Source organism: Festucalex cinctus, chromosome 1, assembly GCF_051991245.1.
Source record: "Festucalex cinctus isolate MCC-2025b chromosome 1, RoL_Fcin_1.0, whole genome shotgun sequence".
Classification (NCBI taxonomy): domain Eukaryota; kingdom Metazoa; phylum Chordata; class Actinopteri; order Syngnathiformes; family Syngnathidae; genus Festucalex; species Festucalex cinctus.
The window spans coordinates 65150037-65173766 of NC_135411.1; the positions used below are offsets into that span (position 1 = coordinate 65150037).

The window sequence follows — 23730 nt, forward strand, 5'->3', positions numbered from 1 at the left end:
AATAGACATGCAGTAAACAGGAAAGCCGGCTATATTCCAGCACCTTCCAGAGCCACTGTTTACATTTCAGTGACATTAAACAACAGCCCACCTCACTTTGTGTATGGAGTTTCTACAGAGTGTCTGAGAGCAGAGGGGCAAACCAAACAGCTTTGCACTGTGGCAATTGCTGAGAGAGGCCATGGCAAAAATGACAGAGGTGGCTCAATATCACTATGAAGTGCATTTGAGGTATTCATCAGAATCACACAGTCGTCATGGAGATATAACAGACTAATGTCATTTTGATCATGTATATTCTATTTTCATGATCATATTGAACATTTTAGATGTGCCCACCCTGTCATTACGGGGTGGCCGTTACCCCATAATGACAGGCTGGAGACATGCAAGATGAGCTTTTAGGAAATCCTCTGATGTTGACAGTGACATCACAACCAGCATTTCGTTCTTCTTCAATGGAGGTGGAAACTGTGGATAGTCGAAGAGACGTTAACACTTCTAAATATTTCATCATATTATGTGTGTAGTTGGATGTTGTTAAGCTTAACATTCCCACTCTGTCATAGTGAAATATCAATAGATTGGGGCCTATTACAACCTTACAGAAATATAAAATATATTTGTAAACGGTGCGTTATCATCTTTTTTAAAGTTAATTTGTTAAATAAATAAATAAATGAATGAATAAATAAATAAATAAATAAATAAATAAATAAATAAATAAATAAATAAATAAATAAATAAATAAAGTGTTTCAATAGATTTGCTAACATTGTGAACTGGTTAACAAAACAAAAAATGCTAAATTATCTCCATTATACAATCATGTTTGCTCACACTGTGAATTAACTTCCTAAAAAATGCTAAATTAGCTAATGCTAACACCTTACTTTTTGTGGGGGGGTTTCCAGATTAGATGAGAATATTTGAACACTGACATCTGATAGCTTTTAGGCTGGCACAAGAATGAGGACTACTTGATTCTCTGAATTTACTGGCGTCATCATTCATGGTCAGTGGTTCATGTTCCTCCATATGGCTGCGGTCCGTTTTTTCCCCCTGCCATTTAATACCCTAAAATCTCAATCACTCAATCAAAATCTTAACAGATTGAATTTAACATCTTTATATCTTTTTTACATTGCGTCGTCATCCGCGGTTGTTGAAAAAAGTAATGACCCTATTTTGCCAACGTTTGTACTAGAAAGTACAGATGCCCTTTCCAATGTAGGGTGTACAAGCAAAAAGTAGTCACAAAAATAAAGTACAAATACTTGAAAACATACTTCAGTACAGTAATCGAGTATCTGTGCTACGTTTCTTCCCACAACTGAAAAACCACAATAATTCAAAAGACAAATTCAGAATTTGTCAATATCGCATGTCCTCATGTTGCCGAACGAGCTTGTTGAGGCAAATACATGGCATCAATTATTTCCCCTCCCTCCAAAAATGTTCCCAGCTCCTCTATTACGGCGCTCCACGTCCAAACCTCAGCTACTGGAGAGGTGCCCAGGAAAACATCAATAACATTCCTCTGCCTCTCACATGCATGAACACATACACACATGCACAGGCGCACGCAAATACATACACGCAACACGCCCCCCTGTTTATGCACGGGCAGCCCCCAACCTGACCAACCCACACGCGTTGCTGTAAAACAACAGGGGAATCTGCCATGTTGACATGGTGTACCCTGGTACTTTTCCACAGTAGAAGGAGAAGCGGTGGGTGGGGCTTGGGTTTCTAATGTATTTATGTTTGTTTGGTGCATTTATTGCTTAACATTCCATATAGGCAAGGCACACTATGATCAATTCATCACAATGAAAATGTCTTTGTTCTACTATCAAGTATGCGCTGGCTGGGGCTCTATGTCTGATCTGTTTTACTCTTTGGTAGCCGGACATTCTTTACTCAGGATATTGGATTAAACATGACAAATAATAAAAGGCATACAAAAGGACAAAAAAACAGGAAAGGACAAAGTGTCTCTCTTCTGTACAATCTCATATCACTCATTAATTGTGTGGATCCTACAACTAAAGCTTTCCACTCCAAACTTAATCCATTTAGCTGGCGACGATTGAGCATGCATTCTTTCGTTTTGTACAACAAGGCCACCATTCTTGTCAGCAGATTGCGGACACTAATACACTTAGGACATGACTGACTTTGAGCAGACGTTCAATAGAGACACAAAAAAGTTCAGTCCCATTGTTTTTGTTAGGGAAGTATGTTAGAAAGGTGGCGATTTCTTGACAATTGACTTGCTGTTGAAACAGTCATAAACAGAAATAGCTGTTCTACAGTAATTAAAATGAAGAGAATATAATAGTCAAGGTTAACTAGTTTGGTGGATGGAGCACTGATGGATTGTCCACCTCTCCAGCTGTGTTGGCAAGGTTGTGAAGTTGATGAGAAAATGACTGCAACAGATTCATTAATATATACTGGTTTTATTATTTGCTTGTTTCAGGAGGAACATAAAAACACATAATTGTTCCATAAAGTTTCATTTAATTTTAAATTAAAATGTCAGTTTGATTTTTTTTTTTTATGTAATTTTATTGTACTTGTTAATGGCAATTTATACTTTAGTGTGATTTTGTATGAAACATTTTCATAACATAGTTTGTCATTTTTATGTGGTTAGGAATTTTCTGCGATTGGCTGGCAACCAGTCCAGGGTGTCCCCCGCCTACTGCCCAGAGCCAGCTGAGATGGGCTCCAGCACCCCCCGCAACCGTTGTGAGGAATAAGCGGTCAAGAAAATGGATGGATGGAAGGGTTAAGAATTTTTTAGATTTTAAAGTATTTTTTTAATGTCAGAGTTTAATTTCTCAATTAAAACTGTAAATTTAATATCATAGTAAATTTATTTTTAATTTTATTCTTTAATGTATTTTTTATTTAACATTTAATTTGAGTTGTATTTTAATATTCATGTTTTGCTTTTCATGCTGTGTTTTTAATGCTGTTATTGTAATTTATTATTATGATTTATTATGCTGTTATTGTAATTCATTATTTTATGTATTTTTTTACATATTTTTATTTAATGTTATTTTTTGTAATTAAATGTAAAAATATGTGAATTTAATAAGAAATGAATTGGAAATTAAAACTAATTTCTGATGTTAATATTTTGAGAAAACTTAATGTTTTGTTTTTATTTCATTAAAAAGGTATTTGTTTTATTAAATTCTGAATTTAATTAATTGGTTCAGTCATTTTTAATTGTTTGGTACTTGACTCATTGAGCCATTTTCAGCAGTGAAAAGTTATTTTGTCCAGAATTAATGTGATAATTTCATTATTTTTCATGTCCAATTATCCATCCATCCATTTTCTTGACCGCTTATTCCTCACAAGGGTCACGGGGGGTGCTGGCGTCTATCTCAGCTGGCTCTGGGCAGTAGGCGGGGGACACCGTGGACTGGTTGCCAGAGTAGCTGGAGAAGACCCACGCGGGCACGGGGAGAACATGCAAACTCCACCCAGGAAGGCCGGAGCCTGGACTCGAACCGGAGTCCTCAGAACTGGGAGGCGACGTGCTAACCACTCGACCACCCATGTCCAATTAATACCTTTAAAAACTAAATTTTCCACTTGCTGTCGACTGAAGATGACATCACCTGTGCTGACGAAGTAGGTAACGATCAGTCATGGCTCACCTATTTTCTGGGTTTGGTTAGTAAACTGAGCCATGATTGGTCAATACCTACTCAGTACAGGGAACGTCATCTTCAGTCGACAGCAAGTAGAAAAAAATAGTTTTAGGTATTAATTGTGCATGAAAAATAATGAAGTTATCACATTAATTATAGGCAAAATATTAACTTTTGATTGCTGAAAATGTCTCAATTAGTCAAGTATCCCTTTTAAATGTAATGGCACAGTGTAGTTTCTACATTGTAGAATTTAGTGCCATATAGTGGTGAACTAATAGACTGCAACGACCAACGTTGGACGTGCGTGCATTTGGAAGCCCTTGCCCTACGTGCCTCAGAAAAACCACACGTTACAAGACTACCAACAATTACTACATTCGCTAAGTTAGTCTCCTTCGGGTATCTAGCAGAAAATTGGAGGCAAAACAAGTCAGCTTACTGTAAGGAGCGACGCGACGTGAAAAATAAATAGCAGTTATCACGTTTGCTAACACTGAAAATACTATAATATAAAAATGTACGTTGATGTTATGTTTTTATTTTTTGCATGCTATTGAAATCAATAGTGTGTTATTAAAATGAATGAACGTTGGAAAATGGAAACATTCTACACAATGACTTCAATCATGTCTTTTACTTGTTGAAATCTTTCAAGGGGAATTTCAACTTACATGGTGCTGTATATATTACTGTATATATATCCCTTGTCTGTAGCAATGGTTGTTTTTAAAGTGCTCTATAAATAAAGTTGCATTGAGTTGATTGATTCCAATCAGCATATTGTGGATATGCTATACATGAATGATAAAACACAACAGATGGAAATTTATAAGTAAATAGATGAATGAAAATCTTGAATTTTATTTGTAATTTCTAAAACTCTGTAAATATGAATGACATTTTGAAAGTCTACTTGAAGGCAACTGTAGCACTTACTTGATGCATGAGGGTCATGTGAATAATGATGCAAAGACTGCATACCACCTGCAAGTCAACTCCCTGTAAGCCTCGGACATATGTAATTAAAGCGGCTCAAAGTTCAAAACACAGCTCGCATGGACTTTCCATATTCACGCTCCATACAACGCGGGGAACAACATGCACCTCGGCAACAGCTGCTAAAATAAGACTGGGACACTATGCTATAAATAAAAGGCAGGTATGTGTAGGGCTTGTTTATTCAAATCACAGCATATTGTTTAACTATAGTTTTGCGGTAAAATGAGAAAATCTTGCAAATAAAGTTAAGTTGCAGGATTATTCTTTTTTTTTTTTTAATGTTGCTATAATTCTGCTCTCAAGCGCAAGGTTGCTTGAAGAGGAATGAATACCTGGCCTCCTCCCACCCCCTCTGACTATATGTGTGTGTGAAGACCAATCTAGTTTTAGAGTCATATTTTACTGACGTGACCTTTGATCCCTGTCAGGCAACCATGTGCCTGGGTCATGTTTTGGGACAGGCACGTTGATATGCATCTGTGTCTAGGCCCTGGGTCAGTTGAGTTCATCCGAGAGGGTGGGGCGTGCTTGTTAACACACACAAATCACCCTTTCTTTTGGTGCAAAAGTAATTTTTAAAAGAAAATGTTGTTTTTTTCTTTACATAATAAACTTAGTTTAGAACAAAAAGTTGAGTGTGTGCATTTCACACAGAGAAAGGAAAACAAGTGAGGAGGGGATTTTTTTTTTTTTTTTTTTCGAAGTCTGACTTGACACCCATTGTGCGGACCCGGACTTCGAACTGGCATGTCCGCTTTAGAGCACCTCGTTGTTCGCCATGAGTGTGCGCATGTCACAGAGAGAAAGGGGAATAGCGAAGAGGGTCAATTTATTTCTTGATTTATCTTAAGGTCTGACTTAACGGCGAGCTTGTCACTTTGTACTGGTATGGCTGCTTTAGAGTACCTTGTCGTTTGCTATGAGTGCATGCATGAGAGAAGGCGAAGAAACTTAATAAATAATTCGGACCCATCAGCCAGTGTGTGGACTGGGGCTATGTGCTTGTGTGGCCGCTTTGGAGAGCCTCATTGTCAGCCCTGAGTATTGCACATACTCATACACATACTCTCGTCACCCTGAGAGAGGTTGAGAAGCAAGAGCAGGGCCTCTTTCCCACCATGGAAAAGCCCCGTGACGACCTGATGGAATATATTTCAGACACCCTAGGCTGTAATTTATTATTATTTTTTTGTTCATGGCTCAAAAAAAAAATAAAAAAATAAAAAAATCACAGCTTGTGAGTTGAGAGAAAAGTTAGATTTTTTCATAATTTTGAAGCACCACTTTATATACATGACGATTAGAAGACACATTCACTTGAGTGGAACTTCAAGTGTAAAAATGATTATCTCTGTGGTTCTGCACTGCATCGTCAAGAAAAGTGGCATTGAATGTGCTTCATACGAAAGAACATTAGTGGATCACTTCCTGATTGCTTTTCACTAAACCTCAAATTGTCCTCTTTACATTTCCAACTGAGATTTTTTTTTTTTCTTTGAAATTAGGGGCAAAAAGACTCCCAGGTTTCTAAAGGTAACTGCAGGGTAAAAGCGTCTGAAGTGAAAACATTAACCCGCGATAGACTTTTAGTTGCCATAGTGATGTGAAAAGCAGTAGTTGCAACCTGTTGATCTGCATTGAATATTATGTGAAGGAGACACATTTGGTCAATAGTGGAGTGTATTTGCCTCATAACTTTTTGTAATACGCACAAAAATAACCAAAAATAAATCTACTGAACTTCATATTCATTGAATGAAGTAGATATACTGTTAGAAAAGCATATCAGTCAATCTCACACACTTCATTTTATTTATTTATTTATTTATTTATTTATTTAAAATAAATTAACTGCAAGCAAACAGCAAATCATGTAAACAGGCTGATAGGGTGGACATTGGTGGCTAATGTTTGCATTTTATGAGCATATGGCGGACCTTCACTTAACCCCAGTACTCATTTAGCAAGCTTGCTGTGTACTGTTTAATAAATATATTTGACTTTCTGAAAAAAAATTTTTTAGACCGTATATAAAATGATATTTTATATAGTATAGTATAAGCCTACTGCTTCAGCCTCTTCCTTTTTCAATTCATTGATTTGTTCGAAGGGATGTTTGTGTTTTATTTTCTGTGTTGTATATTGAGCCGAAATAAACTACAGTATCCATTGAAATTCATCTGCTTTTCATTTTCGTATTCACATTTCATCATGACAGAGTGGACATGTTGGGGCTCAATGAAGGAAATTGAATTTTGAATTGCTATACTGCCACGTGTGGCCAAAAAATGAAAGATAGATTTGCCAACACTGTCATGCAAATAAATCTTCCAAATGACGACTCATATTTAAAAAAAAAAAAAAAAAAAACGCTCACTCGTATCTCTTGGCAGCCGCCCTACACACATATATGATGAAGATGACTTAACTCAAGTGTTAATATTATCCATCCTCCTTCGAAACACATTTAAAGAGACATCATATTATACTGAGGTGTGTGCAACTGTTTGGCCACTTACAACACCACCACCACATAGTTTCATTATGTTACTACAAGTTACTACAATTTCATCATGACTGAGTGTTTCTGATATGGACTCCGTAGGCACTTTATACAGTAGTGATATTGACCCAGGACCTCTCTGACCATGTCAATCAAATATGCAGCACTATAGTGGCTGGTGAGTGCATATGAAAAGTTTCAGTGCATCACAGTCAGTCTTTTATAACTAACAGAGGAAGTGGTATTTCCCTTACGCACTTCTAAAACTGCCAATTTCAAATCCTGTCACTACACTATCATTGTTTATTTGAACTCATTTGAACAGATTGAAAAGTAGAAAAAGATTCCCTGTTAAAGGTCATTCGGTCCAAGCTTTACTAACCCGTGTATTGCGAAATAGTCGGACTTGCACCTTGTAATATGCAGCTGCGTGGTGGTGAGACAGGATGTGGTGAGAACAGATAAGCGAAGGCAAGCGCAGGTGGAAAGTTGAGCACTTGGTGTATGCATGAGAACGCATTTTCAAAATTTGACAAGTTTAGTGGCATGTGCTTAATAGAAAAATGTATCAATTGAGAACACTGTGCAATAAGGTTGTACATGTAACATATGAAATAATGTTGTATATATATATATGTATATATATATATATATATATATATATATATATATATATATATATATATATATATATATATATATATATATATATATATTAACCTATGTACTATTTATACTATTATTCACATATTCATAATTTGTACTCATTGTGCAAATACAACTGCAGAATGTGACATTATGATCACATTAACATGTGCGTGCGCACACAAACAAACGCATACACGTCTCCGCACGCACACACATATCCATCTGATGGTGCTTTTTATTTTGAAAAACATTCCTCTGTTGAAAACAAATGAAAAATTGTGTTTAGAAACCATAATTGGATCATCCAGTTTTGCTATCTCTTTATCTATTGATTAAATTGTTCTTTAGATTTCGGCATCTCATGATCAGAAAAATATTTAAATGAAAAACTATTAAATGTGCTGTTTGGCGCAGTAGTATGTAGTCAGTCCCTGTAATGTTTTGTCAACATTATTATTGTTATCATCATCATCATCATCATCATCATCATCATCATCATCATCATCATCATCATCATCACTATCCAGCTATCAATACATTGTAAATCTGAGTTGGTGCATTGATGTGTACTACAAACTACTACTACATACTACAAAACATTGGCAAGTTTACCAGCTAAATTAACATTATCAAGATATATAAATACATTACAGAGGAAAGACATTGGGTAATAATCCATTATTAGCACGTGGGGGATGAAATACGCGTATTACATGGTAAAAAATTCAAAATGAGACTTGACTTGTGCGATTGTGATCCAGTGTGCGGCCACAAGTTCAACATGGTCTCATCTTCCTCTCAGTATTTATAACTTGGTCAGCTGACCGCTCTCTCGGAGGTTCCACTGCTCGGGAATGACGACAATGCACTCCAAAACACGACGTTAACTGTTGCGAATGTGGTACGAATAAAATATAAGTCGATCAAGGTGTAAATAGTACGCTTTTGTTACGTTGTGTACCCTTTATGAAGAGGGTGTTAGAAAGAGGCCGATGCTTAGTTTAGTTTAGTTTTGTGTTTTCTCCGCGACTACCCCACCACCTACAAAATGGTACGGTCCGATGTTGAAATTCCGAGAATTGAGCAGCTCAGTTTCTTAGAACTGGATTCACAGAAGTGGAGTGGCTCGGATTTTCGAGGAAACTTTTTACAAGGTTAGTTTTTTTTTTCCTTCTCCGCCCTTCCTCGCCTTCACTCTACCCCGCACAGAAGCACCACTTTAGGCTTGCCTTTCTCGGCTGGCGATTTCATATTTCCAATATTAAACAAATTAACAATACAACTTTTACAGCTTCAACCTTAGAAACAATGTGTGACTTTTAAGGGGTAATGGTGTGGGTGTGGATTTTGTTGATATTTTCTATGGTTTTGTGCGTGGTTGAGAAAGTTGGGCTGTTGACTTTGAATCGTAGCCCGCACTGGCTTGTATTTTCTTTTATGTAAGCGCTAACGCTTGGTAAACTTTTTACGAGCCTGCTGTCACTAAAAGTGGCGCAATCGGACCGGTCTGTCTGGTTGAAGCGTCGTTTTACTGTCAAGGAACTGTAACACAGGCGAGCTGGAAATTTGTTTTCCTCCTGCAAACATCATTTCCAGACGAACCAATAATGGCGGAGTCTGAACTTGAACGGAGCGATGTTGTGTTCATGGCCTGATTTTTTTTTTTTTTTTTTTTTTTTGGTGTGGCCCCAAGTTACTTCGCAGCAAACGCGAGTGTCCTTGAACGTAACATGATTATTTGTTATCTTTACAAACTTGGGAGTTTGGCTGATTTCTGCTCAGATTGAGGTTTAGAAAAAAGGTCCAATTTAAGATTTAGACAGAAAATCTAACTGCGGGGTTCATCTTTTTATTCAGACCATTATTATTGTTATTTATCACATCTATAGCATTATTACTGTATCTTTTTTTTTTTTTAATTGAGACGCAACAGACAGCTGAGTCACCGAGCATATGTAATAGCTTCAATTATTAGTAGAGCAATAACCCTGTAATTAAGAGAGAGTATTAAATGAGATCAAGGCATAGAGGTGAAAGTACTTTCCCTCCTCAATTCTGCCGCTTCCTGGTGAGAGACTGCTAAGTGTCAACTCAATATTTTCTTTTTCTTTTTTTTCTTTTTTTTTTGCCACAAGTTGCACTCGGAGAAAGAAATTATCGTAGCAATCGATAGATACTATCCAAATGTGCAATAGCTGTGAGCAAACATCAAGATGAGTGCCATGGCGAGTTCAGATTAGATGTTTTTTGAAAGGAAAATATTGAACTGTGTTGAGGGGAAGAATAAAGTGCCTTAAAAGAAGAAAAACACGTAAAAATAGCACCCATTATGTGTAAGAAAACATTTGATCACTCATTTACAACACTTTTTTTTTTTTCTTCTTCTTCTTTTTAGTTCACATATTTAAGGTCTTCAGGGAGTGAAGTGTTTTAAAAATATAATTAAAGTTATTGTGTCATTGAATGTAAAATAGATGTGTACCCTTCTTGTCCACATTCTGGTGGGGCTCTAGATCAATAAATAAATAAATAAATAAAAGTTTGGGTGTTGAAATTGTTTTTTTGTTTTGGTTTTTTTTTCATTGCAGTACAATGCAGTTAAAACAGTTTAAACAAAAACATATATATACACAGTAGTGTTCAAAAGCTTTAGGTCACTAATTAGGGTCGTCTTTGTGTTTAAAAGGAAAGCAGTTTTTAAATGAGGAAGCAATTAAATGAATCAAAACTACAGTCTAAACATTGGTGCTGTTTTTTTTATTTTTTATTTTTATTTTTATTTTTTTATAAATCTAGACTTTTGAACAGTACTTGTATGATGGGGGCTGCAGCTTTCCCATAATCGACTAATTCAGGGGTGTCCAAACTTTTTCATTTGAGGGCCACATACAGAAAATCAGAAGGACGCAAGGGCCACATAATGGTATGAAAGAGAAATTGTGTTTAGTCCTAAAAATTGTACAAATAATTTAGTTGTGCTTTTGCATATTTCGAAAAATGCTACAGTATATAAACCAATTTATTTGTGATATGGCAGTAGGGGGTGGCACGGTGATAGAATGGTTAGCACGTCTGCCTCCCAGTACTCAGGACTCGGGTTCGAGTCTAGGCTCCGGCCTTCCTGGGTGGAGTTGGCATGTTTTCCCCTTTACCTGCGTGGGTCTTGTCCGGGTACTTCGGTCTCCTCCCACATTCCAAAGACATGCATGGCAGGTTAATTGGGCGCTCCGAATTGTCCCTAGGTGTGCTTGTGAGTGTGGATGGTTGTTCGTCTCTGTGTGCCCTGCGATTGGCTGGCAACCAGTCCAGGGTGTGCTCCCGCCTACTGCCCAAAGCCAGCTGAGATTGGCTCCAGCACCCCACGCGACCCTTGTGAGGAATAAGCGGTCAAGAAAATGGATGGATGGATGGCAGTAGGGTTATTATAGTTTTGAAATTTTCATTTTAGTTTTTATTTCGTTTTGAGTTTTTTTTTATTTATTTTTTTATTTATTTAGTTTTAATTAGTTTTCAGTGTGGTTCTTTTAGTTTTTATTAGTTTTAGTTCTTTCATAAATGCTTAGTTTTAGTTTAGTTAGTTTCAGTATTAGTTTTATGTAGTTTTTTTTTTTTTTTATGTGTATTACTTGTGTGCAATATGTAAAAAAACATCATGGGCATGACGTCATTATTCCGGTTTATATAAAAAATAAATCTACTAAAAATCACATTTAAAATCATCCCCAACGGCTCATGCATTAAAATAATTACCAAAGACTGAAACGAAGGACATGTTTGCTATAATTATTAGGGGTGTTTAAAAAAAATCGATTCGGTGATATATCGCGATACTACATCGCGCGATTCTCGAATCGATTCAATAAAAAAAAAAAAGTTTTTTTTTTTTTTTGTTTTGTTTTGTTTTTTTTGTTTTTTTTAAGAGCTCAGAATTGTTCATTCGGTAGTCTTACTGATTCAACGTCTTATCATCATTGCCTTTATTATTTTATTTTTTGTGTGTGTGTGAATCGATTTTTAATGGAAAAATATTCAACAAAACGTCTGACTTCGGGTTAGGATTCACACCTTGAGCATGGAAGAATGTTATATGAACGGAACATTAAGCCTTAATATTTTATTTTAATGCTGTTCAAACATGAAACAGATTACAACCTCTATAAGACTGAAATTTCAGATAAATAAATAATACATTTTCATATAAATCTTACACTCTACAAGCTTACTGATTAGTATTTTCTAAATTTGAATGAAAAAAAATCGCAACAATCGACTTATAAATTCGTATCGGGATTAATCGGTATCGAATTGAATCGTGACCTGTGAATCGTGATACGAATCGAATCGTCAGGTACTAGGCAATTCACACCCCTAATAATTATAGTTAGTTTTATTTTAGTTAGTAAACATAAAATGTAGTTTCAGTTAGTTTTCTTTTTTAAAAAGCATCTTCGTTTTTATTTTATTTTGTTAACAAAATTGTTTTTTGAATTTTAGTTTTAGAATTTTTGTTAGTTTTAGTTAACTAAAATAACCTTTAATAGCACCTGTTTTTCAACACCCTTCTTACTTTGACCATCTCCAAACATTTTTTATTTTTTTTTAACTGAGTCAAATGCCATTTTTAGCATATGTCGCGGGCCACTAAAAAATGGACCGCGGGCCACAAATGGCCCCCAGGCCGTAGTTTGGACACCACTAGACTAATTGAAGCACAATTGAAATTGCATTACTTAAAAAAAAAAGTGCATAATGTATCCACTGTGAAGCATCTTTGACTGTCTGATGCATTATTATTATTATTATGATGATGATGATGATGATGATGATGATGCGTGCAATGTGAGGTGCATATATTGTTGTTGACCACTTGGAGTCGCTAGTTTACCGTGAATGACTATAAAAGGTGGGGCCTGGCCTTGTGGTTGACAGCAAATGAAAGTAAATTGGCTGTGTTGAGTGGCTGGTTGTTTACAATTTAACCGTTAGTCATGGTGTCGAATTATTCAAATTACTCAATTCATTGGTGCAGTCCCATGGACGTTGTTATGGAAAACATGAAATAGCCAGTATTTTTTAAAAGTCCGAGTTAAAAAAAAACAAACAGCTAATGAATGTATAAATAAGATAAATGTTATTAACCATGAAATAGTCTGAGTGGCCCCAAACCTTAGCAGCTTTAAATACAAGTCACAGTCAATGAAAAAGACCCCAAGAAAACCACATTTTCACACATTTTTTTCCCCCGTTTCTCAGTTTTCACAGCACCGCCATGACTGCAAATGGATGTGTTCAATTTACGCGCCATGCAGGTGACGTCCTACTCAACTTCAACCGCCTCCGCAGCAGGAATATCCTGACCGACGTCACCATTCAAGTGGACGGTCAGCTTTTTTACGCTCACAAGGCCATCTTGGTTGCTTGCAGGTAATGGAGAACTTGAAATGTCACTGGGCCGCAGGAAGCAATGTGAACCATGACCCTGACTCCTCTACTTTCCTTCCAGTGGCTTCTTTTATTCGGTCTTCATGAACCCTGACAACACAAACCTCAGTGTCATCAGTTTGGACCCCAAAATAGATCCCAAGAGTTTCTCAAACCTCCTGGACTTCATGTACACGTCTTGTCTGAACTTGACGGACGGCATGCTGGTGGGCACCATGAACACGGCCTTGTACCTCCAGATGGAGCACGTGGCCGACACCTGTCACAGGTTCATCAAGTCCAGGTAAACATAACAGCACACATGCTATGCAGTAATCCCTGGCAATTTTCAACTCACTCACCTTTACATGCTGCTCAAGTCCTGTTTAAATAGGAATTAGCGTTTAGGTGATACATATTGACAGAGAGACAAGCTTCGGGGGGCAAGCTCGGGCTGTGTGTATCAATCAAAATTCAATTATAATTTCAATTATTACACTCCACAATTACAAAATCAGCATAATCATAAAAAAAAGATTATTCACACTCATTTTTGAGTTGTTTAAGACAGTTCCACCTTTTTTTAATTTTAAAATAGATAATTTAATAATTTTTGTTTCATCCAAAAGGAACTTGAATAATTTTTGTGTTTCAAATAATTTTATTTGTCATATTTTTTTAGTACGTTTAAACTATTTCTTGTTTTGTACCATAAAAATAAATGATTGTCCTACTGCACAGTGCACATGCTGCACTCCAACTTTCCAAGTATTTGCCAACATAAATAAATAAATCTATGTTATTTCTATATTGTTATAAATTCTGTTTGGTCCAAACGGAACTTACACAATTATAGTGTTTCTATTTATTTTAATTGGTCTTAATATTTTTAAATGCTTAAACATTTTCTTGTTTTGTACTAAAAAAAAAAAGTTTGAATAATGATGATTTCAATTATTGCCAAAATAATCATTATTATTATTTTTTCCATAATAGAGGAGCCCTAGAAGAAGCTAGAGATTAGTGGAAGTGACGGAGAGTCTTTGCCGCATTCGTACATAGGTTCTTTTTTTTTTTTCTAAATCAAATCATCTCTTTGTAAGACATGTATTTTTACAGGTAACATAAACACTCAGCACAAACACAGCTGTGAAATGGCTAAACAAATTTGTTTGAGCTTTTAGAGAGAGCGTTGGTGCCATCTGGTGGCATTCCCTGAATTGTGGTAATTACTGGGTAGTAAAATTTCCACATTGGATTTGGTGACTTCTGCTGGATTCTATTTCTCTAGGCCATCTTTAAACGTACACGTTGAAGAGGTGCAGACCAGCATGTTACCCCAGGCTGAGCAACTCTCTACATTGAGGCCCCTTCATGAGTTAGATGTTCAAAACAGATACATGGCTACATCGCCCCCTCTTCAGGAGTGCCGGGGTTACAGTGTTTTTCGGGGTATCAACACCTCCGGCTCCTATCATGTGTACGGTGATCGCCACATCCCCGCTGGCAAGCCCCAAGATTCCCGCGGGATGGGCACCCCTCCCAGAGCATCTTCCTTGTCCCAGAAAGCGTTTTTGCAAGTTACCGGCACTAAGGAATCCTCCGCCATTATCAGTTTCCAGCCCACTTTTAATCGACCCGCCACCCACATGGAGGAAGACGGCGTTCAGCACCCTTTTACCAACTGCCGTCGATCGTCTCCAAGTTTTGTCAAAGGCGTAATTTGCAGCCCTCAGAGCCCGCACAGATCCGACTGCCAGCCCAACTCACCCACCGAGTCATCCAGCAGTAGAAATGCCACCCTGAGCCTCAAACAGCCGCCGGATTGCTCCAAAGAAGCCAAGGTCCGGAACTGGAAGAAGTACAAATTAATCATGATGAACCAAACGCCTGTGAACGAGGAAACAGATGCTCTGAGAGGCAGCCCTCAAAGTGGATCCCCTTCGGTTAGCCCGTGCAGGAGTGGCGCAGACCAAAGGGAATCGCAAACGGAAGACGCAGCCAATGAAAACAGAAAAGAAAGCCCAATCACTGTTGAAAGGTAAGATTACAACAAGTTACACAAAGTGCACATGCACAGTACATTCTGTAGAGTAAATTTGACTCTATTTAGAGTCAGTTTTAGAGTAATATTTACACTTGCAAGAGAGTAAAATAAAGAATTGAAAAAAATAAAAGTCATTCAAATTTTGAGGAACACACTTACGACCTTCAGTTTGGGAGACAGCCGATCTACTCGCTGAGAGTCACAGAGCTCCTGCTGTGTGTTAGTATATCGCTCATGTCAACTGGAATCTCTGTAACTCCAAAAGACCAAAATGATGTTTTTGGTCTCCTCTTGGAGATGAGTAAACAGTAGGAGGGGTATAGTTCAGGTGGTAGTGTGGCCCTTCTCCTGACCTGAAGGTTTTGAGTTTGTTCCTTAACCCTTGAGTGACTTTTATTTTTTATTTTTCAATTCTTAGTTTACTCTCTTCCAAGTATAAATATTAGTCTACTCTAAAACTGAGTCTATTTTCTGTATTGAAGAGGTTTTATGGCTAAATAATAAAAACAAAAATACATTTTAACATTACCCCTTTAACATTATGAATACTCTTAAAAATAGAAAAATAACTATCAATTAAAATGCATTTCAGATCAAATTGTAAAAACAATGATTTGAATTGAAAATTGTACTTAAAATCAACATTTAAAACAGTTTTTAAGGATTAAATGCAAATGTATTGAACTACGACATACTCGAGACACCATTTTGTACCACTGTCATGTCATTCAAAGACAATAAAAGAATATCAAAACAATCCAAACAAATGAGAAATCCAAAAACAGTCCATGATTGGCCATCCTTCTCTTGCAGCCACCGCAAATGCTCGTCCTGTGGTTGCGATAGCCCTCAACAGGTGGAGGCCACTCATCTCTTTCCTGACTCTTACTGCAGAGAATCAAAGTTCTCTCTGTCCAGCTGTGGTAATTACAACCCCGCCGGGCCCGCCCCCTCCACATTTACATGACATGTACAACAAGGCATACTAACGACACATTTTTTACTTACAGAGGGTTTCCCAGAAGAAGATTGCCCCAAAGACCACCCGGAGCAGGTCCACAGAAAGAAGCCATACAAGTGCGACTGTTGTCAAGCTGCCTTCCGCTACAAAGGCAACCTGGCCAGCCACAAGACTGTTCACACAGGTGAGATTACGGCTTACAATGGAGGTTAACCGCAACCCTCATTTATTCATTTTGCTGTTCTAAAACCATATACGGTGAATATAAAAAAATGTACACACCCCTGTTTGAATATTTGTGGTATTCAAAAATGAGACCAATGTACTTGTAAATCATTTTAAAACATTCATTAAAGTGACCTGTACAACTCATGAATCAATCGCATTCAGACAAGTGTTAAATGGGAGTCACCATTAAAAGTGCATCTGGTTAACGCCAAATAAATCTGAGACATCTGGTAGGATTTTGCTCAAATTTCTTCTGCTTCGTAGTTCATCGCCGAGACCTGAAGTTTTTGTGCAAACACTTGACTTTTATTTACCTACTTATTGTTATTAACTCATTGGCTCCCAGCCATTTTCACTGAAGCAAAACCCCCTTCACTCCCGGCTGATTTACTGGATTTTGACTGATTTTGCAAAGCCCACAGACTATTGTGTTCTATTGCTAAAAAAACATGGAACCTACCAAAAGGAAGATTAGTGTCTCTTCTTTCATCAGGAAAAAAACATGTTTCTATCTGTTTCCGTTTTGCAGCAATTAGCATTAGAATATAGCTACCGGTAAGTTTTATCATTATTCACAAATGTGCTTAGTATTGTGGGGAAATTAGCTTGTTTTCATCATGGCCCTGGTTGATCTCGTATACTCTGCTGCCCCCTGTTGGCTGTTTCTGTAATTACTACAATTACTTCACCCGTTCTCTGCAGTTGAGAGGCTGCATCAAAGCCTTTTGTATGCTCTAACATAAAAAAGCCCCCACGAAAAAACGTATAAATACGTCATTGGAAGCAAATGAATTAATTTACTGAGCTAAATTTTATTTACTTTTATACTTACTTACAATGTTTGTTTTGATCTTGTTTTACTTATCTTTACTGCATGACCGATTTCTGTTCCATGTGTGGTACTTTGTATACAGCAATGCTTGTTTTGTAGTGCTTGATACATAAAGTTGAGTTGAAGACTACTATTTTGAAATAGTCATGGACCACATTTTCCCACTTATGTTTGGGAGATTTTGTAAAGAGCCCAATGAAACAAGCTGGAAGGAATTATGATCAGTACAAAATAGCAGTCAATGTGAGCACAAAATCTTCAGGCAAAAAATAAAAAAAAATATTCAGGGAAAGCCTTGTAGAACATCTGAAATGCATTTGTGGTAAATCGGAGGCACTTTAAATGTTGGCGGCTGTTTGCTGACTGCCACTCAACATGAGTTTGAATGTGATGGGTTAATTCCAAACCTAACCATGCACTAGTTTTAAGAGGGTGTGCACACTTGTGCAAACACATTATTACAGTCGTTTGTTTTGACTTCGCCTCTGGAAAAGATTTCTTAAAACTCATTTGATTTGTATGGATTTATATGCCTCAAGGTTGTAAAGTTTGTGGTCTTGTTTTTTTGAAATCACAAAAACCTGGCATTCAAACTGTGTGCAGGTGAGATCACGTTACATGTATCCACCACTTGGTATGTTCTCATAAAAATGCTTTTGTCGATATACTGTATAAAGCGAAGTTATTATTCTTGTAGGTGCAAAGCCGTACTGCTGCAACATCTGCGGTGCTCAGTTCAACCGGCCAGCTAACCTGAAGACGCACACCCGCATCCATTCTGGAGAGAAGCCATACAAGTGCGACACATGCGGTTCCAGATTTGTCCAGGTGAGAAACTCTTCCAAACCTTTCCCAATCTACTACATTCCATGGATGTTACAATATTCTGACAATCAGTCAACAGAGAGCATAAAAATGTAGTCTGTTATTATTATTGTTTTTTTTAACCCACCCACACACGCATAAGCTGAGACAATTCAACGTTGTACTGTATATTTAAGCAACTTCTGATTATTTGGTTGTTTTTGGCAGGTTGCCCATCTTCGCGCCCACGTGTTAATTCACACAGGAGAAAAGCCATACCCTTGTGAAATCTGCGGAACTCACTTTCGCCACCTACAGACGCTCAAGAGTCACATGCGCATTCATACCGGAGAGAAGCCTTACCATGTAAGTGTTCCAGTCGTTTGATTGCCATTTCATGTATCCACTTTGTCCCACTGGGAAGAAACAACACAAGTAGGGCTGCAAAGGGGGTGGAAAAGGTCGGGTATTTTTCCAGGTTTCCACTCAATTTCCATGGAAAGCCCAGTGTGGAATTTTTTAACAAGTATTTTCAATGGGATTTGTGCAAGTTAACATGGAATTGAATGGAAATTTATCATATTCAAGGATAAATATTAATCTAGTAACAATATAGTATCAAAATTGAAAATTGTGAGCATTTGCCACCTTTGAAATGCTATCAAACTTATATGATTAATATTATTATTTTAAGTTAGTAATAATAAAAAAAGGTTAGATAAAGAAATATTTTTAGCAAGCCTGCGTGATGAGACAACTTTTTCGGGTGATGAATCTGATGATCACCTGACTGGAGCAGCAAAACAGTGGCTACTGCTATGCAAATATGTATGTGATAAGAGCAGCAAACATGGCTAGCGCTAGGGCTATTTGTCATAACTAAATCAGTATTGGTGGCGATACCAGCCGTAGTTTAAGGTATCGGTATGGCTGATAGCATTATCGGCCACTCTCCTGTGGTTAGAACATTTCCATTAATTTGATGCAATTTTAAGGGGAAATGCTATATTATGGATATATGCAGTAGGTCATTCTTGAAAATGATCTGTCATTGGGGAATTTTATGTACTTGTGGTATTGATATCGGGGACGACTAAAGAGTTGAGTACTCATACTTGTATCGGTGTGAAAAAAAAAAGTGGCTTATTGGACATCCTTAAGAAATATATACATACATACATATAGTGAGATGAAAAAATAAATATGATTGAAAATGAATGAATCCATACAAAAGAATAAAATCCAAAACATTTCAACAGATTTATTTGTACATTTATCAAGCTTGAAATATGTTATTGCATTTTTGCAAACTTCCCGTTTTAGTCCATTTTTAGCCAACTTTCAATTCCGTAAAGCTTTCAACTTGAACAAGTTGCGGAATCTCTGCATGAACTTGCATTTAAATTGTGTCCTTTGTTCCTCAGTGTGAAAAGTGTGACCTCCACTTCAGACACAAGAGTCAGCTGAGGCTTCACCTCCGACAGAAGCACGGCGCCATCACTAACACCAAGGCGCAGTACCGCCCCACATCCGGCAGCCTTGCCTGCTGATTGCACCACCTCTCCTTCCTCCATCGGCCAATGTATTGTTTAAAAAAAAAAAAAAAAAAGATTTTTGTATTCCAAAGAACCATATTTTGTCAATGTTTGACTATTTTAAGTATTTCAGAGTTTATTCTTGACCACCTCAAACTGAATGTACAATTGGGCTGTAATCTTGAACACATCCGTTTTCTCATCAACATTTCTCTTCCCAATACACAAAATTACTGTTACAGTTTGCTCCAGTATTGGTACGACTTTGCCCACCAACGTCATCACTTAGGCTGTAAATAAGATTTCCATCTGCTGGCAGTGTGGCTATGGCCACTCTTGCTTTTCATGCCCACAGTGAGCTTTACTGAGGGAAAATTGCATGTTTGTTATTGTCACTTTCGGTACATATGTTTGTGTACATATTGACATCCATTTGTATTTTGCTTTATATGTACAGTGTAATCTTTTCATAAGCCATCTTTGGTATTTTGCACACATATTGCTGTTATTCAGAAAGTCCATGCTTCTCAGATATTTTCTTTTCTGTTACTAACATGTTGAAATGTCCTGTCAAGCAAGTACCCTGTCATTGATGCATACTTACAAATGAATTATTTATATTCAAATTTGCCATATTGTCCCATTTTTGGTGCTGCATTGTTTAATGAACAAACAGTACATCTTTGACCGTACTATGTGTATTACAGTGCCTTAATATTGTAACATTTTATTGGCTACTGTGTCGGTCTATAATGTAAATGCTATGTACAGTCGTACTTTTTGTTAGTTGTTCACTGTATGCCACTCTTAAAATGCAGACAAGCTAAAACATGCTCAGGAATATTGCCTATATTTAATCACATCTTTGTAACTGCAGAATACATAATATATATTTATATTTATGAAATAGAAATAAATATGCATACTGCAACAGCACTCTTTCACATCTACTCTATGAGTCTAACAGCACCTCGTTACACCTTCAGTCTCTGATTGGTTCTTTTTCTTTGGATGTGGTGGTTTAACGGCACAAAATGGTTCATGTTTATGTCCAATATCAAGTCATAATGATCGTTTTAACAAATATAGCAAAACGTATTTTTGTTCTTTTAAACTTCAAACTTCCCTTTTTGGATGTTAAACTCATTTGATATTTAACAGTTAACAGCAATATTTGTAGTATTGTAGCCCATTAGTAGTGTCAAACATACAAATTAAGTACACATTTACTAAAAATGTGGGCAAAAGTATGAGTTTGGCTTTTGACTAATGAATGCACTTAAGATATTTTAGATATAAAGGTAGATGCAAATAAATACAGCTAGCTTGTTCTCACATAATGCGAAATGAAAAGCAGAAAAGGGAATGTTTTCATAATTGTTTTATCTTCTAGATATACAGACAAAATGAATGATCTCGGGATATGGGTATGATGAAGCGCATTGAGCGGTTCTAATCGTTGCAAACACTTCTTGGAGCCACAGCTCACAGAACTTCTATGTACAGTACTCAGCATGAAAAGCCCTACTTGGTCAGGCCTGTCTTCAACTTCTCTCATCAATACTTTTGATGATTTGGTCTGAAAAGCACGATAGCTGCGATAAGATCGTGTAAAGACATCAGTAATTCATTTGTCAAGCAAAGCATGTCTCCTCACTGGTAACAGTGTATTTTCTCCCTACAGACAGTGCTCCAAACTATGATGGAAGACAATGTGAGATTTTCATTATTAATTCCTACCCTAATATTAAACACAAAAAAAAAAAAAAAAAACAGACAACAAAAACACATGGTAACCAAAAGTATAAAGTCATATATGAATGCACATATAAATATTACGGTGATCATGATGAACTGGCAGGTGATAAAAATTCAAACTAAAATTGGTAAAAATAAGTGCTGCAGAACGCAGGGGAGAAGTCAACCCTCTTTGTCAAAGATGAGTTTCACGGCAGCAAAGACCTGGAAGAGGCAAACAAGTGACAAGTGTGCATTAGCTGGGTTTCCATGACAGTTTTTTTGCAAAATAAAAGCTATATTACTTCCATTTCTACTTGGAGGTGTTTCCATTTGGTGTTTGGTTTCTGAAGTAGGGCTGCTCGATTATGGAAATAATTGAAATCACGATTACTCAAATGATTATATTTTTTGGTACAAAACAAGAAAATGTTTAAGCATTTAAAAATATTAAGACCAAATTAAAAACAAAAAAACAACACTTTATTATGTAAGATCCTTTTGGATCAACATCATTGATAATAATATATATTTATAATATTTATTTATGTTGGCAAAAACTTGAAGTTGGACGATCATTTGTTTATTTTGGTACAACAAGAAAATGTTAAAACATTTTATATATATATATATATATATATATATATATATAAATATATAAATATAAAATAATACTAAGACAGATAACATTCTTTGGAGTCCTTTTAAAATTAAAAAAGGTGCAAATATATCAATTTAAACAACTCAAAAATTAATAATATTTTTTTATGATTATTCCGATTTTGTAATTCTGGAGTGCAATTGTAACTGAATTTCAATTAATTGCACAGCCTTATTCTGAGGCATAATTCTCGGTATGTCATGTCTTGAGATCTTGTAATTGTCGTAGCATCTTATGAAATGTTCTCTCGAGAGGTTCGTTGCGTTTTCATTCCATTTTGGCACAATGCAAAATTACCATACTTGTACGAACAAATAACATCAATATGCCAGTATTATACTGCTTTAAGCAACATATATCCACGTAGAAAGAAGATATAACAATATTCACAGGTATATATTCGTTATCATTTGCGAAAAATGACTAGTAACACTGCAACTTACAGTGAGTAGTCACAGAAGTTGTGAAACTTCTTCAGTTCTGATTGCATGGCTCTACTATAATGCCCCCGGTGGCCAAATCAGGCACACCAGAAGGAACTGCGGTGAATTAATAGTGATGCACAAAACACTCAGAACTCAATGTTTGGCTCACCACAAAACCAATCATCTTTAAAAAGAGACGGATCCAAATTTTAAACTCCTAAGTTGGAGCACTCGTAAGTCAGAATACCACTACATTGGAGGACATCAACCCACAGATTATTACTTCGAGGGGAAAGCATAAAATCAAACCTTAATGTAGGTTTAGCAAAGGCTTACTAACATACTTGTCCCAGCTAAATGTCACTTTTGGAAATAGATCAAGCTGAACCTGTTGTTCATATCAAACACAAATGAGTACAGGAGGCGCCATGATTCCACATCACAAGTGTGCACACGCAACCGTTGGACTTAACACAAAACAAAGCTCAACTTGTTAGAATGAAGGCTACAGTTATCACTCAAGTTTGCCTTGAGCAAACCAATGTGAAAACTGCCTTTATGTGAGCACTCTGGACAAGTATTATTCTCACCGGAAAAGCTGCCAACATTCATGAGGAGTTGACAAGCGACTACATTGCTGCTTTTCTACAGAGAAGCCAGTCTTCACAGTCAAAAAATAGGACAAAGATATTCTTTATGAGCCCCACAGTAAGGAAAATTACCATGCTGCAATGACAAAAAAAAGCAGATAAGAACTGCAAGAAAAAAAAAAAGGAAGCGCGCCTTTAATTGCAGCTGACATTTTTCGAAAAGCTGACGCTGTTTAGTAGTGCACCTATTCTATTAAAACTGAACTCCCACTATTGGAAGGAGATAGCCACAAGATGACGGGTAATCACTTTTTTTTTTTTTCCTCTCTATTAGACAAAGCTATGGTCGGACTAAAAGAAGTTCTCAATTCAACACAGGTGCTTGGCACCCAGATGCACCTAAAATAGTACCAAAGCATTATTTTTATATTGGATATGGCTATTGCATGAGCACAAAAATGCAGAAAAGGTTAGGTTTTTCAGAGAATACCGGAAGATACGGGCCACCAAATAGCTATGACCAAGCGAACGCCCTACACCCTGTGTGGGGCCTACCATGGTCAAACTGGGGGAATTGCACCACTCCCTGTGGCCGTGGGCTGTCATCTCAGTGTGGATGAGCTCCCCTTGGGTGCCTTTCCTCACATGGTTTCTCTGTG

The 23730-nt window shown here is 36.8% G+C and overlaps 2 protein-coding genes across 2 annotated transcripts in view; one reads left to right on the forward strand and one right to left on the reverse strand.

Annotated features, from left to right (window-relative positions):
• The first annotated feature begins 8823 nt into the window (after positions 1–8823).
• bcl6ab (BCL6A transcription repressor b) lies at positions 8824–20594 on the forward strand. Its single transcript, XM_077503210.1, has 9 exons — positions 8824–8984; positions 13084–13254; positions 13334–13555; positions 14543–15292; positions 16112–16221; positions 16309–16443; positions 18017–18147; positions 18352–18489; positions 19548–20594. Exons 2-9 carry the CDS (start codon positions 13100–13102, stop codon positions 19671–19673), a joined length of 1767 nt encoding a protein of 588 aa, XP_077359336.1. The 5' UTR covers positions 8824–8984; positions 13084–13099; the 3' UTR covers positions 19674–20594.
• Positions 20595–21024: 430 nt separating this feature from the next.
• The window catches only part of cmpk (cytidylate kinase), an 18015-nt gene continuing 15309 nt past the window's right edge, over positions 21025–23730 (reverse strand). The window contains exon 6 of the mRNA XM_077503232.1: positions 21025–21620. Within this exon, the coding sequence (XP_077359358.1) occupies positions 21579–21620 (42 nt within the window). The 3' untranslated portion in view covers positions 21025–21578. The remainder of the gene's footprint in view (positions 21621–23730) is intronic.

Excerpts from the sequence above, each read along its gene's own strand:
- bcl6ab (XM_077503210.1), top strand. The coding sequence starts at position 13,100 with ATGACTGCAAATGGATGTGTTCAATTTACGCGCCATGCAGGTGACGTC. Across the intron at positions 16,222-16,308 it reads GTTCTCTCTGTCCAGCTGTG|AGGGTTTCCCAGAAGAAGAT; the intron begins GTAATTACAACC and ends TTTTACTTACAG. Across the intron at positions 16,444-18,016 it reads CCACAAGACTGTTCACACAG|GTGCAAAGCCGTACTGCTGC; the intron begins GTGAGATTACGG and ends TTATTCTTGTAG.